This window comes from Eutrigla gurnardus, assembly GCF_963514095.1.
Source record: "Eutrigla gurnardus genome assembly, chromosome: 3".
Taxonomy (NCBI): domain Eukaryota; kingdom Metazoa; phylum Chordata; class Actinopteri; order Perciformes; family Triglidae; genus Eutrigla; species Eutrigla gurnardus.
In genome coordinates, this window is record NC_139917.1 from 18,307,387 (window position 1) to 18,324,998 (window position 17,612).

At 44.8% G+C, this 17,612-nt stretch overlaps 3 protein-coding genes across 3 annotated transcripts in view; 2 read left to right on the top strand and 1 right to left on the bottom strand.

Annotated features, from left to right (window-relative positions):
• dpcd (deleted in primary ciliary dyskinesia homolog (mouse)) overlaps positions 1–17,612 on the bottom strand; it is a 183,095-nt gene that overhangs the window by 36,156 nt on the left and 129,327 nt on the right. The gene's annotated exons all lie outside the window — the stretch shown is intronic.
• krt99 (keratin 99) lies at positions 982–4,823 on the top strand. Its single transcript, XM_084006665.1, has 9 exons — positions 982–1,357; positions 2,071–2,199; positions 2,490–2,572; positions 2,779–2,935; positions 3,043–3,204; positions 3,347–3,472; positions 3,997–4,232; positions 4,318–4,343; positions 4,456–4,823. The coding sequence occupies exons 1-9, from the start codon at positions 1,052–1,054 to the stop codon at positions 4,560–4,562; spliced, it is 1,332 nt and encodes a 443-aa protein (XP_083862791.1). The 5' UTR covers positions 982–1,051; the 3' UTR covers positions 4,563–4,823.
• Positions 14,136–16,483, top strand: krt15 (keratin 15). Its single transcript, XM_084006664.1, has 7 exons — positions 14,136–14,677; positions 14,930–15,012; positions 15,152–15,308; positions 15,420–15,581; positions 15,709–15,834; positions 15,940–16,157; positions 16,271–16,483. The coding sequence occupies exons 1-7, from the start codon at positions 14,174–14,176 to the stop codon at positions 16,362–16,364; spliced, it is 1,344 nt and encodes a 447-aa protein (XP_083862790.1). The 5' UTR covers positions 14,136–14,173; the 3' UTR covers positions 16,365–16,483.

Consider the following 17,612-nt stretch of genomic DNA (forward strand, 5'->3'; position numbering starts at 1 on the left):
TCTGCTCTATTTGCTAAGGAAAGAAATATCTGCAATTTTCAAAATAAAACAGAAACCCCAGTTTGCGGTTCATGGTTGCGGTTAATGGTTAAAACACATCATTCTGCCATTCCTTTCTTAGCTTCCTATGAATGACAGCGATGATGGTGCAGGAATACATAGCTGTAGAGAGTAGCTGTCAGGAAGCTCATTAGTTGACACAGTGGTTGATGATGCAGCTGACAGGGTGTGTGAGGACAGGTGATCTGTGCACACTCTTAGAGCAGGTGTAAAAGCTGCAGAACACATACTCATGCACTGTTGTTTACCTGCTTAAAGGAATTAGATGATCTCCCTCTATGTGGCCATGAGTTGACCTCCATTTACAATAAAAGGCCAGTAAAGTTTGCTCAAAGACCTTTAAGGGTGTCCACGAGCAATAATTAAAGGATAGCAGTAAATGTTCAAACAAAGTATGATAGCATTAAAAGAGTCACCTGATCAGCAGGCTAATGGGAATTACCCAGAGTCTAATGTTTGCAAGCTACAGCTAACCACCTCGAGGAACTACCAGACCAAGTAACGCCGAAGGAGCAAAATCCCTGAATGTGGGGCGAAGTAAGATTTAGTTTTATTGCTTATAATTAATTCTTCGTTTGTCCTCATTCAAAGGTGAGATCCTCTAAGTGATTATCTCAGTTATTTACCCTTGTGTGCCCTCATTGTAGTTAGACATGCGTGAGCAGGAGTTCTGCAACACCTTATAACTGACATTGAAGGGGAAAACAATTATCTTTGTGCCTGGCTGGATATCAGTCTGGTTATCAGATCTGTCAAGCTGTCTAGCAAGATGTTCAACATGTCTCTCACAGCGTCGCTGATGCTACCGAACACACCTATTAGTTTTTTTTATAAAAACACATCTGCATAGCACACATTTTTGTGGCATGGGACCAGTTTGTTTCCTCCTCTCCGAGTCCTATAAAATGTCCACTTGTCTCAGACTGAATCACTCCACGGAGACTGCAGCTCTTCTCATCACCTCCAGGTCAGACCACCCACGCCTCTCATCATGGCTGCCTCTGTCTCCCGCCAAAGCAGCCGATTCAGCTCCCGCAGCATCTCCAGCAGTGCCACCGTCAGCCAGTCCAGAGGGCTGCAGCTGATCGGAGGCGGTCAAAGCAGCATCTCCATGGCGGGGTCCTTCCAGGGCCGCTCGCCCAGCGTGTACGGGGGCGCGGGAGGTTATGGGACCCGGATATCCCAGTCGGCCTTCTCCTCCGGGGCGTTCACCCCGTACAGCGAATATGCTGTGATCAACAACGAGAAGGTGACCATGCAGAACCTCAACGACCGCCTGGCATCCTACCTGGAAAAGGTAAGCCATGATGATGATGATGATGATGATGAGGATGAGGATGATCAGAATTCCTACAAATTGCTGCACAATCATCTAAATCTTTCTTAGAGAAGTTTGTGGACCCTCATATTGGTGTGAGCTACAGAGACTAGATCTAGAATGATTTGGAAGCGTGTCATCTTGGCCAGGACCCCTTGAATAAAAGTTTCAAAGTTTGTTTTGGTTAAATAAAGGTTGAATAAATAAATGAAGTACTGTGAACTGAGTACTTCACATTTATGGCACTTTATAAAATCTGTTCATTTTAGAAGGTGTTCTCTAATTTCTTTATTTGAGAGTTACTATTCAGATTATTTAAAAGCGATAATAAGTGTATAACATTGTAAACATGTACTTAAACTAAGCTCCAGCTTGATGAGCTATAACACTAAAATGCTCCTTACTTATGAATGCACCAGCAGGTAATAACACACTACTGTCAGGATGGCTGTATTCTGCAAAAAATACATGAGAAGTACACTTACTTTTTATAATTTAAATACATTCTGTTGGTTATACTTTCTTTCATATTCAATACTTCTTACAACAGATAGTTTGTGGTGAAAGAAAAAGCAAATATTTGGCCTGGATCCAGTCAAAAAGTAATTAGCGCCACCCAGGAGTTATGAGCCAGAACTAATAAGAAGTCATCTGTCATTTGTCATGTGTGATTGTGTGACTCATGTGTGCAGGTGCGCTCGCTGGAGGTAGCCAACAGGAGGCTGGAGCTGCAGATAAGAGAGTTCTATGAGAAAAGAGTTCCCACCGCCTCCAAAGACTTCACCGGCTACTTCGCCACCATTGCTGATCTCCGAGCTCAGGTATCGCTCACATCAGGGCAAAAAACAAATGATGTAGCCTAACTAACAACACTATATTACAATAAAACATTTTAATAAGCACAGTCCAAACAAGGGTGGATCACCACAACCAAGCATTAAAGGAAATGCTTTAGAGACACAAAAACACTTGTAACTCAAACGTCTGGCTCTTGATCAAATCCCATTGTAGAAAATGTAATTTCTGAAATGTACACTATGCAATGTAAAAATGTACAGAGGGGTCCGTCCAGTAAAACCAGCCAACAAATCTTCATTTTCTCCCTATTTAGATCATGAAGCGCTTTTCAGAGAATCAACGTATCATCCTGCATGTCGACAATGCTCAACTAGCTGCAGAGGATTTTAAAACAAAGTATGTCTACCCTCCTCTGTTGCTTCATGCTAATAGTTTAATTTGGATGTTGTCAAACACAGTGGAAGACATTTCAAATGTGGGTGTGGTTATGTGATTGGAACAACTTTTACATCTACTGTAACCTCACTCTGACTGAAGATGTTCTCTTATTTCCTTTTCACTCATTTCATTGAATTCCAACTCCACATGGCTTCCTCCTGCAGGTATGAGACGGAGCTGCACATGCATTCGCTGGTGGAGGCTGACATGATGCGTCTCCGTGGGGTCCGGGACAGCCTGACTCTCACCGTCAGTGACCTGGAGGTGACGATAGAAGGTCTGAAAGAGGAGCTGGTGTACATGAAGAGCAACCATCAGGAGGTGAGGCCCATTCAAAGAAACAATGGTGCCATCTGCTGGTGGCGGCAGCCATGACACGCCACATGCCTGTAGAAGGGCAAGAGATAAACATGTGTCCTGTGTTGCAGGAGTTGCGTCTGCTGAGGGTCCAGATGACTGGCACAGTTAACGTGGAGGTGGACAGTGCAGAGTCTGTTGATCTGACGTTGATCCTGCAGGAGGTGAGGGAGCAGTACGAAGCGTTGGTGGTGAAGAACAAGCAGGAGCTCGAGAGATGGTTCCAATCTAAGGTGAGATGGGAGAGCAACATGCCTGACACCTGTTGACCATGATGAAAAGATGAAGATGTCATGGGATTTCTTATACTAACTGTGTGTGTGTGTGTGTGTGTGTGTGTGTGTGTGTGTGTGTGTGTGTGTGTGTGTAAAAAAGGTGGACATTTTCAATAAGGACATCTTCGTACGTAATGAAGAGGTGAAAACCTTTTACACGGAGCTGTCAGAGCTGAAAAGGACCTACCAGAGTTTGGAGATAACTCGCCAGAGCATCTTCACAGAGGTAGGCCATGAAGCAAAAACACACTTTCTCTTGCTTTGCACGATGGCTTAGTGTCCAGTGAGGCTTAGTGTCCAGTGAGGAGCCACTGGTAGTAGCTACAGGCTTACGTGTGTGTGCAGTTGTATCAGAACTGGCTTCGGTGTAGTGATATGCGAGTCGTGAATCGTTCAAAATAGACGACTGTTTTTTACTCGGGACACTCTTTTTACACAAGTGTTCATCTCCGCCTAAAAATGCCTAAAAATTGTATTTAGCTTCCACCCTCTTGTGTCACTTCTGGTTGCGAAAAAAAACCAAGATGGCGACAGCCAAAATGTCGAATGTATGACATCACGGTGACAATGTCCACTTCTTATATACAGTCTATGTTGCAGGGATAGCTGATCATACCCAGATCAAAGGGTTGGTTCACAATTTTTAAAGTCTTAAAACAACACTCACATGTCCATATGGACATGCTAGTATCGAGCAATTACATGGTGGAAATATAATAATAATAACAATAATGCTTGGTTGGCCTGCAGTTTCAGTGCCTGCAGCAGAATATGGAGGAAACGAAGAACCGGTACAGCGTTCAGCTCAGCCAGCTGCAGATGACCATCAACACTCTGGAGATAGAGCTGCAGCAGCTGAGAGTCTCCCTGGAGCAGCAGAGGAGCGACTACAACATCCTGCTGGACATCAAGATGAGGCTGGAGATGGAGATCGCTGAGTACAGGAGGCTGCTGGACGGGGAGAAGGGGATGTATGAACAGAGAAAGTGAGTGTCTTTGACGTGAAAGCAGCAGGCCAACCGCTAAAGAGTCAAATATGTCTTATAAATAATGTTCTGCTCTCTCCTATAGGGCCATCGTCATTGTGGAGGTGGAAGGTAAGAATGCCAGTCGTTCACTAAACCAATTTTGTGCTCTTGTAACAATATCCGAGGCCGTGGCTTGCTGCACTGTCGTCCCATGATGCATTATGTGTGTTCCCCTCTGCAGAGCATAAGCCCCACATCGAGAAGAGAGTGAAGACCATCACGGAGGAGATTGTTGATGGGAAGGTGGTGTCGTCCAGCGTTGACGTCCAAGTGCAGGACATTCAGTAACGCCCCTGCTGCCACTAAATTAGCATTTCTACATTCTTTTGGCCCCTAAATGTTATTAATGTTCTTCTATAATACCTGCTCAATTAATAATTCACTCGAGCCAGCGCTTAACTTCTAATTTTAGGTTAGCCATAAGTAAATGATGGTTACGAACTAATTGAAATATGACATTTTCACTTTTATGTGGTGTGATGATCTTTCCTTGATGGATGCTTACTCTGGTTTGAGACCAAAAATATGATTAAAAAACACTTAAGCAAAGAGGAAGATGTGTATTCTTTATTACAAACAAGTTTGCATTCCAGAAAGTTGGATTATAATTGGTACATGGATTTATTTTCATTGCCAAAATTCTGCTTTTTGGTTGTACAAATAATGGATGGAGGGTCTCTCAGGGTTAGCGGGAGCACTATTTCCCGGTGCACCACGACTTCCCAAGTCACATGCACGCGCATATGCGGGGTAGCGCGGTCAATAACAGGGTTACTGCGTAAAACATTGCTACTGTCGAAGTTTAATCGACCAATCAGAGCGAACTCAACACATAATCACAAAACAGAGGAACACAATGACGTATATTCTGCTTCTCGAATAAACACAACATTGACATATTTATACTATTCTTTTTTATTTTTGGGAACCTTAAAGTACGGAAAATTAAAGTTAACTTAAAAGTGAACAATTTTTTAGAGCTTGCAGATATAGAAAATCAGAACTATACACCAAAATAATTCAAAAATCAGGCATCGATTCTAGGTACAACTGTTCAACGTGTAATTATACGCATGGCCACCAGGTGTCACCTTTGTCTTTCTCTCTGAAGGGATGTCCTTTCCCGATTTATGTGCGTCACATAATCCTGCTTTGCTTAAGCGGAAACAGCTGCATAAAACACCTTTTGAAACATGATTATTACACCAAAAAAACAATATTGATGCCCTGTTGTACATTGTAGGCAAAGTAATAATGGGTGATACTGAATATGATTTGAACAACAACAACAAAAAAGCAGAGAAGAAGAGCCTTTTTGTACTTCTACAGGTCACCTGAGTCACCAAAGGCTTCTTCATTTGGGTGGAGTCGAACCAAGCAGAGACATGTGTGGCTCGCCTCATGCCAAATGAGTAAATCTGCTGGTGAGAATGAATTAATATTAAAGACTCCCTCCCTTTCACTGCTTTTTCACTCAATCAACACATTGTTGCTATTCATCAACGGTGTTATTAAATCTAATTAGTGCCCTGCTATGTGAATAAGGTATTTCAGCAGCACAGTGCAGCACAGCAATGTCTAGTTTAAGCAAAGCGGACAGTCTAGACACCACAATTAAACGTATTCTGCACGATTAGGCAAGACAAAATCAACATTGTTGGATCCTGACAACTCACACCCTGTTCCAAACTGAAACTCTCTGCTCAGGTCCTTTTTGATGTTGCACTAACTGTGGATTTCTGATTCCCAGAAATAGAAAACGCAGCAGGTTACTCCATGGTTTGGTGCACCACTACAGGAAGCTGAGGTCAATTTTCATTCTATTTACCAAAAAACAAGCATTAGGTGCTTAATGTTCACATGGGCTCTTCAAAGAGACAATGGAAGTATTGGTAACTTTTGTATAATGACAGAAAAAAGCGACTCTGCTCAGTTCAGACTACTCTTGTAATTTTCCAGATCTTTCAGTGCATTTGATCATCAAGGGTGTTGCATGAATTACGGAAGGGTGCGGTTAATACCTGAAGGGCATTGCAAGATGCAACAGAAACCAGTCTGGGGCTGAAATAGAATAAACATGCAGGCAGAGGAGGATTGTCAAAAGACACAGACGGTGAGTCATGGCATCACCTCACTGCCTCTCCTACGTGAGATAGAAAGGGAGATATTGTTCGGTGTTGGCTCATACGTGAGAGTTACACGCCCAAGTAAAAGCACTCCAGGCTATTTCTCAGGTCGCAGCACATTTCGTGCATAGCGTTCCCGTTTTCGCCACACATGAGCTACAGTTATTTGTGTCAGCGAGGCACTTCGTACTCAGACTTGAATGGGTCTTCGGCGTTCTGAGAAGTCATTTCCGTTCACACGAAAGGTGGATGGGGTGTGTGATACGGTAAATGTGTCAAAAAGATGAATTGATGGTTTTTGGCAAAAAAAAACAACCTTCAAGTTGAAGTGCGACTCCCACACATGCCATGTGCATTGCATGGCAGATTGTCAAGGCCTAGATCCAGGACATGAATCAATTAGCCTCTAGTAAGGTTTGAATAGATTCCAAACCTTTGGCAAACCTTTTACAGGAGTATCTCAATTATAAGCATGCACGCCTCAATTGCAGTTTATTTAACACCTCGCCCCACCGCCACATACAATCACCATTAATCACATAAACTACAACTGTGCCCATTTTTGTCAGAGCAGACGAGTGTGCATAGTGTCTGTTAGTTGCAGAACATCTTATTACAATCAAATATCTCAATTTTGTTTTCAAATCTAATATATGATCAAGTAAGCTTATTGGGATATCAGGTGTGACATCCAAGGGAATGACTGACGCCTCACAGCAAGATGGTCCTGGGTTTGAGTCCCGGTTCGGGTTCCTTCTGTTCGGAGTTTGCATGTTCTCCCCGTGTAAGCGTGGGTTCTCTCCGGATTCTCCAGCTTCCTCCCACAGTCCAAAGACATGCAGGATGGGGATCGGTTCATTGAAGACTCTAAATGTCCCGTAGGTGTGAATGTGAGTGTGAATGGTTGTCTGTCTCTACATGTTGTCCCTGTGATAGACTGGTTACCTGTCTGTCTCTACATGTTGTCCCCGTGATAGACTGGTTACCTGTCTGTCTCTACATGTTGTCCCTGTGATAGACTTGTTACCTGTCTGTCTCTACATGTCAGCCCTGTGATAGACTGGTTACCTGTCTGTCTCTACATGTTGTCCCCGTGATAGACTGGTTACCTGTCTGTCTCTACATGTTGTCCCTGTGATAGACTTGTTACCTGTCTGTCTCTACATGTTGTCCCTGTGATAGACTGGTTACCTGTCTGTCTCTACATCTCAGCCCTGTGATGGACTGGTTACCTGTCTGTCTCTACAAGTCAGCTCTGTGATGGACTGGTACCTGTCTGTCTCTACATGTCGGCCCTGTGATAGACTGGTACCTGTCTGTCTCTACATGTCAGCCCTGTGATAGACTGGTACCTGTCTGTCTCTACATGTCGGCCCTGTGATAGACTGGTTACCTGTCTGTCTCTACATGTCGGCCCTGTGATAGACTGGTACCTGTCTGTCTCTACATGTCAGCCCTGTGATAGACTGGTTACCTGTCTGTCTCTACATGTCAGCCCTGTGATAGACTGGTACCTGTCTGTCTCTACATGTTGTCCCTGTGATAGACTGGTTACCTGTCTGTCTCTACATCTCAGCCCTGTGATGGACTGGTTACCTGTCTGTCTCTACAAGTCAGCTCTGTGATGGACTGGTACCTGTCTGTCTCTACATGTCGGCCCTGTGATAGACTGGTACCTGTCTGTCTCTACATGTCAGCCCTGTGATAGACTGGTTACCTGTCTGTCTCTACATGTCGGCCCTGTGATAGACTGGTACCTGTCTGTCTCTACATGTCAGCCCTGTGATAGACTGGTTACCTGTCCGTCTCTACATGTCAGCCCTGTGATAGACTGGTTACCTGTCTGTCTCTACATGTTGGCCCTGTGATAGACTGGTTACCTGTCCGTCTCTACATGTCAGCCCTGTGATAGACTGGTTACCTGTCTGTCTCTACATGTTGTCCCCGTGATAGACTGGTTACCTGTCTGTCTCTACATGTTGTCCCTGTGATAGACTTGTTACCTGTCTGTCTCTACATGTTGTCCCTGTGATAGACTGGTTACCTGTCTGTCTCTACATCTCAGCCCTGTGATGGACTGGTTACCTGTCTGTCTCTACAAGTCAGCTCTGTGATGGACTGGTACCTGTCTGTCTCTACATGTCGGCCCTGTGATAGACTGGTACCTGTCTGTCTCTACATGTCAGCCCTGTGATAGACTGGTACCTGTCTGTCTCTACATGTCGGCCCTGTGATAGACTGGTTACCTGTCTGTCTCTACATGTCGGCCCTGTGATAGACTGGTACCTGTCTGTCTCTACATGTCAGCCCTGTGATAGACTGGTTACATGTCTGTCTCTACATGTTGTCCCTGTGATAGACTGGTACCTGTCTGTCTCTACATGTCGGCCCTGTGATAGACTGGTTACCTGTCTGTCTCTACATGTCGGCCCTGTGATAGACTGGTACCTGTCTGTCTCTACATGTCAGCCCTGTGATAGACTGGTTACCTGTCCGTCTCTACATGTCAGCCCTGTGATAGACTGGTTACCTGTCTGTCTCTACATGTTGGCCCTGTGATAGACTGGTTACCTGTCCGTCTCTACATGTCGGCCCTGTGATAGACTGGTTATCTGTCTGTCTCTACATGTCGGCCCTGTGATAGACTGGTTATCTGTCTGTCTCTACATGTCAGCCCTGTGATAGACTGGTTGCCTGTCTGTCTCTACATGTCAGCCCTGTGATAGACAGGTTACCTGTCTGTCTCTTCATGTCAGTCCAGTGATAGACTGGTTACCTGTCTGTCTCTACATGTCAGCCCTGTGATAGACTGGTTACCTGTCTGTCTCTACATGTCAGCCCTGTGATAGACTGGTTATCTGTCTGTCTCTACATGTCAGCCCTGTGATAGACTGGTTACCTGTCTGTCTCTACATGTCAGTCCTGTGATAGACTGGTTACCTGTCTGTCTCTACATGTCAGCCCTGTGATAGACTGGTTACCTGTCTGTCTCTACATGTCAGCCCTGTGATAGACTGGTTACCTGTCCGTCTCTACATGTCAGCCCTGTGATAGACTGGTTACCTGTCCGTCTCTACATGTCAGCCCTGTGATAGACTGGTTACCTGTCTGTCTCTACATGTTGGCCCTGTGATAGACTGGTTACCTGTCCGTCTCTACATGTCGGCCCTGTGATAGACTGGTTACCTGTCTGTCTCTACATGTTGGCCCTGTGATATACTGGTTACCTGTCTGTCTCTACATGTCAGCCCTGTGATAGACAGGTTACCTGTCTGTCTCTTCATGTCAGTCCTGTGATAGACTGGTTACCTGTCCGTCTCTACATGTCAGCCCTGTGATAGACTGGTTACCTGTCTGTCTCTACATGTTGGCCCTGTGATAGACTGGTTACCTGTCCGTCTCTACATGTCAGCCCTGTGATAGACTGGTTACCTGTCTGTCTCTACATGTTGGCCCTGTGATAGACTGGTTACCTGTCTGTCTCTACATGTCAGCCCTGTGATAGACTGGTTACCTGTCTGTCTCTACATGTCAGCCCTGTGATAGACTGGTTATCTGTCTGTCTCTACATGTCGGCCCTGTGATAGACTGGTTATCTGTCTGTCTCTACATGTCTCCCTGTGATAGACTGGTTATCTGTCTGTCTCTACATGTCGGCCCTGTGATAGACTGGTTATCTGTCTGTCTCTACATGTCGGCCCTGTGATAGACTGGTTACCTGTCTGTCTCTACATGTCGGCCCTGTGATAGACTGGTTACCTGTCTGTCTCTACATGTCGGCCCTGTGATAGACAGGTTACCTGTCTGTCTCTTCATGTCAGTCCAGTGATAGACTGGTTACCTGTCTGTCTCTACATGTCAGCCCTGTGATAGACTGGTTACCTGTCTGTCTCTACATGTCAGCCCTGTGATAGACTGGTTATCTGTCTGTCTCTACATGTCAGCCCTGTGATAGACTGGTTACCTGTCTGTCTCTACATGTCAGTCCTGTGATAGACTGGTTACCTGTCTGTCTCTACATGTCAGCCCTGTGATAGACTGGTTACCTGTCTGTCTCTACATGTCAGCCCTGTGATAGACTGGTTACCTGTCCGTCTCTACATGTCAGCCCTGTGATAGACTGGTTACCTGTCCGTCTCTACATGTCAGCCCTGTGATAGACTGGTTACCTGTCTGTCTCTACATGTTGGCCCTGTGATAGACTGGTTACCTGTCCGTCTCTACATGTCGGCCCTGTGATAGACTGGTTACCTGTCTGTCTCTACATGTTGGCCCTGTGATATACTGGTTACCTGTCTGTCTCTACATGTCAGCCCTGTGATAGACAGGTTACCTGTCTGTCTCTTCATGTCAGTCCTGTGATAGACTGGTTACCTGTCCGTCTCTACATGTCAGCCCTGTGATAGACTGGTAACCTGTCTGTCTCTACATGTTGGCCCTGTGATAGACTGGTTACCTGTCCGTCTCTACATGTCAGCCCTGTGATAGACTGGTTACCTGTCTGTCTCTACATGTTGGCCCTGTGATAGACTGGTTACCTGTCTGTCTCTACATGTCAGCCCTGTGATAGACTGGTTACCTGTCTGTCTCTACATGTCAGCCCTGTGATAGACTGGTTATCTGTCTGTCTCTACATGTCGGCCCTGTGATAGACTGGTTATCTGTCTGTCTCTACATGTCTCCCTGTGATAGACTGGTTATCTGTCTGTCTCTACATGTCGGCCCTGTGATAGACTGGTTATCTGTCTGTCTCTACATGTCGGCCCTGTGATAGACTGGTTACCTGTCTGTCTCTACATGTCGGCCCTGTGATAGACTGGTTACCTGTCTGTCTCTACATGTCGGCCCTGTGATAGACAGGTTACCTGTCTGTCTCTTCATGTCAGTCCTGTGATAGACTGGTTACCTGTCTGTCTCTACATGTCAGCCCTGTGATAGACTGGTTACCTGTCTGTCTCTACATGTCGGCCCTGTGATAGACTGGTTACCTGTCTGTCTCTACATGTCGGCCCTGTGATAGACAGGTTACCTGTCTGTCTCTTCATGTCAGTCCTGTGATAGACTGGTTACCTGTCTGTCTCTACATGTCAGCCCTGTGATAGACTGGTTACCTGTCTGTCTCTACATGTCAGCCCTGTGATAGACTGGTTATCTGTCTGTCTCTACATGTCAGCCCTGTGATAGACTGGTTACCTGTCTGTCTCTACATGTCAGTCCTGTGATAGACTGGTTACCTGTCTGTCTCTACATGTCAGCCCTGTGATTGACTGGTTACCTGTCTGTCTCTACATGTCAGCCCTGTGATAGACTGGTTACCTGTCTGTCTCTACATGTCGGCCCTGGGATAGACTGGTTACCTGTCTGTCTCTACATGTCGGCCCTGTGATAGACTGGTTACCTGTCTGTCTCTACATGTCGGCCCTGTGATAAACTGGTTACCTGTCTGTCTCTACATGTCGGCCCTGGGATAGACTGGTTACCTGTCTGTCTCTACATGTTGGCCCTGTGATAGACTGGTTACCTGTCCGTCTCTACATGTCAGCCCTGTGATAGACTGGTTACCTGTCTGTCTCTACATGTTGGCCCTGTGATAGACTGGTTACCTGTCTGTCTCTACATGTCAGCCCTGTGATAGACTGGTTACCTGTCCAGGGTGTACCCTGCCTTCGCCCAATGTCAGCTGGGATCGGCTCCACCCCCCCCACAACCCTGAATACAGGATAAGCGGTTGACAATTTGATGACTCACGTGACTGACAACAGTGATGTGACAAGATGTGAATGCTTACATTTATTTTTGCATGTGACACTAACAGCGGCCTCCTGGACTATGCTTATTTTAACACTTGGCTAAGTTAGCATCCGAAGCCAGATCCGATGAGATGTAGTGGTTGCTTATGTTTGGCCTCCACAGTGTTGCATCGTCTTACCATTAACATGCCATTGGCAATTGCACTTTTAATTATGACACTAACTTATAATAAACTTTACATAAACTAGCTCAACCAGTTGTAATAGTATGCTGTTCAAACCTCACCAGTGCCACGCCCTTGTATCATTCTAATACAGGGATGTCTGATTACACAAATTCAACAATGTGCACGGACTCTGTCGTGTCGCGTTGTATTATGCGAACAAACATTTACATCATCACTTGGTAGTACAAATGATACATATTAAGGAAGCTAAATGTTTAAAATGATACATAGAGGATTGTCAAGAGACAATATCATTCTCCCGTTTTGTATTGATGCATTTATTTAGCTGTACATGCTTTGCTGTTCTTCTGTCCTGTAGAATACATGCAGGCGAACTGCGAATGAACCTAAACAGAAGGAGTGCAGGCATCTGCGAACGGAGCAGTGAAACCCTTAAAGAAGTGATTCAGATTCAGTTTCAGACAACTTTATTGGTCCCAAGAAGGGTCATTCAAGTGCAACCAAACATTGGAAGCTGGTGTGTTTGTGTACTTCCAGAGAGAGAAAAATACCTCTGATATATTACTGGGGGGTGTAAGCTATTTACGTCAGACATTATTTATCGCCATTTAGCAAATGCAAGAGATGAGTATGCAGTTTGAACATAACAAGTAACAGTGAAAAGAAACATCTGGTTTGTATTACTCCAGGCTGCAGATGTGCACAGTCTACAATAGTAATGTGTTTGTTCCAAGTAAAAGAGTGAAGCAAAATGTCCTAAATAATACATCCGTTACTCCATAATTGTCAGTAGTTGAAAATGTGTCCAAGACTGCAATGAAAGTTTTACATGCCTGTCAGGGCTTAAAGGAAATACTGTGGTGAAACGGAACAAAGCGAACAAGCAAAAGCTTGTTCTTGTTTGGACATGATGCAGGGCCAAAGCACAATGCCAAGGAAAATAAAGACCACGCAGGCACATCTGAGGTGAGATTTACAGCTTTGCTGTGCCCAGTCTTGTAAAGGGCATGTATCGAGTGACAACTATGAAATCTGCTTCTTACTGGCAACCCTGCAGGGTGTTCTTGAGCAAAACAAAAATGTGTCTGTGAGAATGTGTGAAAGTTTAAGTTTAAGATGTGAAAAAAAAATTGACTAACAATGACTAACAATGACTAACAAGACAAGATCTGATTTTCAAGCCAGATAATACGGAGTGAAAAGACAAAGAGGTGTGTGTGAGAACCAGTGTGCTAGTCAAGTGAAAAAAACCCTCATACATACTGATCCATTTTACAGTGTTTATAATTACAGCGCTGGTTGCCGTGGCAACATAACAGGTTTGAAAAAGCATGGCATCATTGCACAAGTATCATGGCAAAAAGTAATGTCACATCAGCTGAAGTTGAAAAACGGACAGATTTGACCGAATAACTTACCTGGGGCACAGATGTGGCTGTTTTACAATTTTCAGTATATTTTGTTAAAAAATAAAAGATAATGGTTCAAAAGCATGCCCCGTCTTAATGCACGCTAATATGGTGCATGGAAATAAAGGACTAATGGAAAAATTAAGCCATTGTATGTGTTTTGCAGGTAGTTGTGAGGTTTTCAAGTCAGTAAATAGTCTAACAAAATTATATTGCATTTATTCCCTCTTTCTCTTTTTGATCACCTGAAGGGTGTGTGTGTGTGTGTGATGGGTGGTGCAGATGCTCCTCCCTCTAGTCCTGCATGCCTCCACCCAGACCAGAAGCAGCAGCCTTGTGCAGGATAAAAAGGGAACAGAGGCAGATCTGTGCATCTCAGTCCATCTCATTCTCTCCAGGGCAGGCAGACCTCTTAACCTCTTCACGATGTCGAGATCCAGATCAAGTTTTTCCACCTATTCTACAAGCATGAGTGGAGGTGGAGGTGGAGGTGGAGGCTACGGTGGAGGCTACGGTGGAGGCAGCACTAGAAGCTCTGGTGGAGGCTTATATGGCGGCCAAAGGCAAAGGTATGCTTCCAGCATGTATGCTGGTGCAGGTGGCTCAGGAACAAAGATCTCCGTTTCCTCCAGCGGTATGGGCGGTGGAGGTGGTTATTATGCCATGGGAGGGGGGGGAGGCCTTGGTGGGGGCTTTGGAGGAGGCTATGGAGGTGGAGGAGGTGCAGACCTCCATGTTGGGGCCAATGAGAAGGCCACCATGCAGAACCTGAACGACCGTCTGGCCTCATACCTGGATAAGGTGCGCTCCCTTGAGAAGGCCAACGCTGAGCTGGAGCTGAAGATTCGTCAGTTCTTGGAGAGTAAGAGCTCCCCCACTGCCCGTGACTACTCGGCTTATGAGGCCACCATTGCTGACCTGCAAAGAAAGGTATGTCACGTGACCTCTGATTTCTGAATGAGATGCCAAAGCACACCACACCTTAACGTATCATACAACGTGACTATCGGATATCAAAGCATATGTATAATTTTGCAGAGACCATTATTATCCTCATGTTCCGTGCAACGTGGCATGAGGATAGTAATGTTACAGAAGGTTTAGAGAGTCTCTTTGCAGTTAGAGACGGTTTGATGAAAGAATTGTACTAATTATGTCAAATGAAACCTTGCTTCATCTCAGATCCAGGAGGCCACCCGTATGAATGGAGGCATCTATCTGTCCATTGACAATGCAAAACTGGCAGCAGACGACTTCAGAACCAAGTAAGTATCGGGCTGAGAGACAGAAAGTGTCTAAAACATGGTGACATGAGTAAAGAAGTGAAATGACTCTTAAGCAATACATGGAAGATGTATACATTAATGCTAAGGTGCAAATGTCCAATCTCTTGTTGCCTCACAGGTATGAGAATGAGCTAGCCATGCGTCAATCAGTGGAGGCAGATATCGCCGGTCTGAAGAGACTGTTGGATGAGCTGACACTGGCCAGATCAGACCTGGAGATGCAGATAGAAGGCTTGAAGGAGGAGCTGATCTTCCTCAGAAAGAACCACGAAGAGGTGGGTAACAAACACTTGACAGAAGTCACCTGAGTGGGTTTGCTGTCTCGAGTGCAGAATAAAATCTATAAAATAAAAAACTCCACCTTTTACCAAACTCTTACTCAACAGGAATTGGCAGCCATGAGGAGCCAGATGAGTGGACAGATCAACGTGGAGGTGGACGCAAAGGCACAGCCAGACCTGAGCAGCATCATGGCTGAAATACGTGAGCAGTATGAGAATGTGGCCACCAAGAACCAGAAAGAAGTTGAAATCTGGTTCCAAACACAGGTAAGACTTGACCAAAACCCTGGTGATGGTATTATTTGACTAGGCTCTCATTGCCTGTTGTGACTGCTGCTGCACAATAACATGTGTAGTAATACATGCAACTGATGTTCTCCCATGTCTCCTGCAGTCAGAGACGCTGAACAAGGAGGTGGCAGCCAACACAGAAAATCTTCAATCGTCCAGATCAGAAATCTCTGAGATCCGTCGCACACTGCAGGGCCTGGAGATCGAGCTACAGTCCCAACTTAGCATGGTAAACGTCTGGGGCAAATAAATACAATTTCATGCACCCACAGTTGTTTCCAGTTTACTCACTCTTCTCTTCTCCATCTCTCTGCTCTTCGCCGTCCTCTTCCAGAAAGCATCCCTGGAAGGCACTTTGGCTGAGACAGAGGGAAGGTATTCCATGCAGCTCGGGGGCTTCCAGATGCAGGTGACATGCCTGGAAGAACAACTGGTGCAGCTGCGCTCTGACATGGAACGCCAGGGCCAAGAATACCAAATGCTGCTCGACATCAAGACACGGCTGGAGATGGAGATCGCACAATACAGGAAGCTGCTGGACGGAGGGGGCAGGTAATTAATCTGCAAAGAACAATTCTCTCCCTCATTATAAACTAATAACTAACTGTAAATTGAAGCATCATACTGATATTTAATACATGCAATGTCATTCCACCCCTTTACAGTGTGGGATCAGGGAGTAGCTCTGGCAGGTTGGTAGTGGTCACAGAAGAACTGAGGGATGGCAGGTTGGTGTCCTCCACTACCTCCACCACCTAATCCATCTAGCGGAGCAAACGCAACACAAGGGGCCACATCTGAGGACCACAAGCAACATATGAATCCAATACTTTACCTTCACATACACATGTGAATGCAATAAAGATGTTTGCTGACTAGTTTGTTTTGTCTTGTTTGACTTATTTGTGCCCTAATTCCAAATAATGTCCTGCTATTGGCATGGTTTTGAGATGAATCAATGGTTTTATGAAATTATGTATTTCTTCTTTATCCTGACAAGAGTTACTTCAGGTGTTTGGCTGGTCTGAGATTTGATTATTTTGACAGATATGCATGTAAAACTCATTGAATTCAATCAATATACTGTCCTGGATGTATAAGGGAGATATATTGTGGCTGTGAGTAGCAAATACCTGTCCTGGTCAGTTGGCGAAATTTGAGCAAATAGTGTCGTATTGAGTAATAATAAAGCTAAGTTAAGTTGAGTCAAACATTACGACGGCGATATTAATCAAATGATATTTTTTAGTTGATTAACGTAAATATAAATCAGAAGATACGTGTCTAAATTATATATTTCCACAGCGGAACCAATGTTCACAGTGAGGTCCGGTCATTATTGCGTGTTGCGCTTTACATTACGACGTGCGTGTTGCGCTTTACACCTGTCGGGCGGAAGTGCAACGGAGGTGATGTTTACGTGTCGTTGCTGTGTAGTAATGCTGATACAGAGTTGATCAAAGTGATGACTTAAAGCCGGACATTCGTCCAGTCATCTCTACGTTTCTACCACTGGATGCTAACGGTGCGCTAACAGCTAACAGGCTACATGATAATCTGACAGCTTCAGTTAGTGACTCTGAGGAAAACCAACTCACAGCATCATGTTGTTTTAGACTAGCTGCCAACTTATCTCTGCACAAAAACAACACCGATCGATTATATAAGGGATAGTATACGAATAACAATAAACAATATACTTGATTATTCATTTTATTTGAACATTTCCATTGTATGCTATTTTCACTCCTCTGCAAGTAGGTAGTAACTGATATTGCCAAATAAATGTAGTGAAGTAGCCTACAGAAGTACAATATTTCCCTCTGAAAGTAGGAGTAGATACATAAAGTAGCATACATTGTTAATAGTGAAGTTACCTCAAAAGTGTACTTTACAGTGTTTCCCACATTGTTTTGTGATGGGTGGTGAGTCGACCTCAGACCCTACAGGGAGGTCCGGGGACATCCTCCCTTTGTTGTACAAAGTCTGGTGCATTTTGAGAGGAAA

Coding starts and splice junctions, on each gene's coding strand:
- krt99 (XM_084006665.1), top strand. CDS start 1,052: ATGGCTGCCTCTGTCTCCCGCCAAAGCAGCCGATTCAGCTCCCGCAGC. Junction 3,473..3,996: donor GCCAGAGCATCTTCACAGAG/GTAGGCCATGAA, acceptor GTTGGCCTGCAG/TTTCAGTGCCTGCAGCAGAA. Junction 4,233..4,317: donor GGGATGTATGAACAGAGAAA/GTGAGTGTCTTT, acceptor TCTCTCCTATAG/GGCCATCGTCATTGTGGAGG.
- krt15 (XM_084006664.1), top strand. CDS start 14,174: ATGTCGAGATCCAGATCAAGTTTTTCCACCTATTCTACAAGCATGAGT. Junction 15,013..15,151: donor GCAGACGACTTCAGAACCAA/GTAAGTATCGGG, acceptor GTTGCCTCACAG/GTATGAGAATGAGCTAGCCA. Junction 15,582..15,708: donor AAATCTGGTTCCAAACACAG/GTAAGACTTGAC, acceptor TGTCTCCTGCAG/TCAGAGACGCTGAACAAGGA.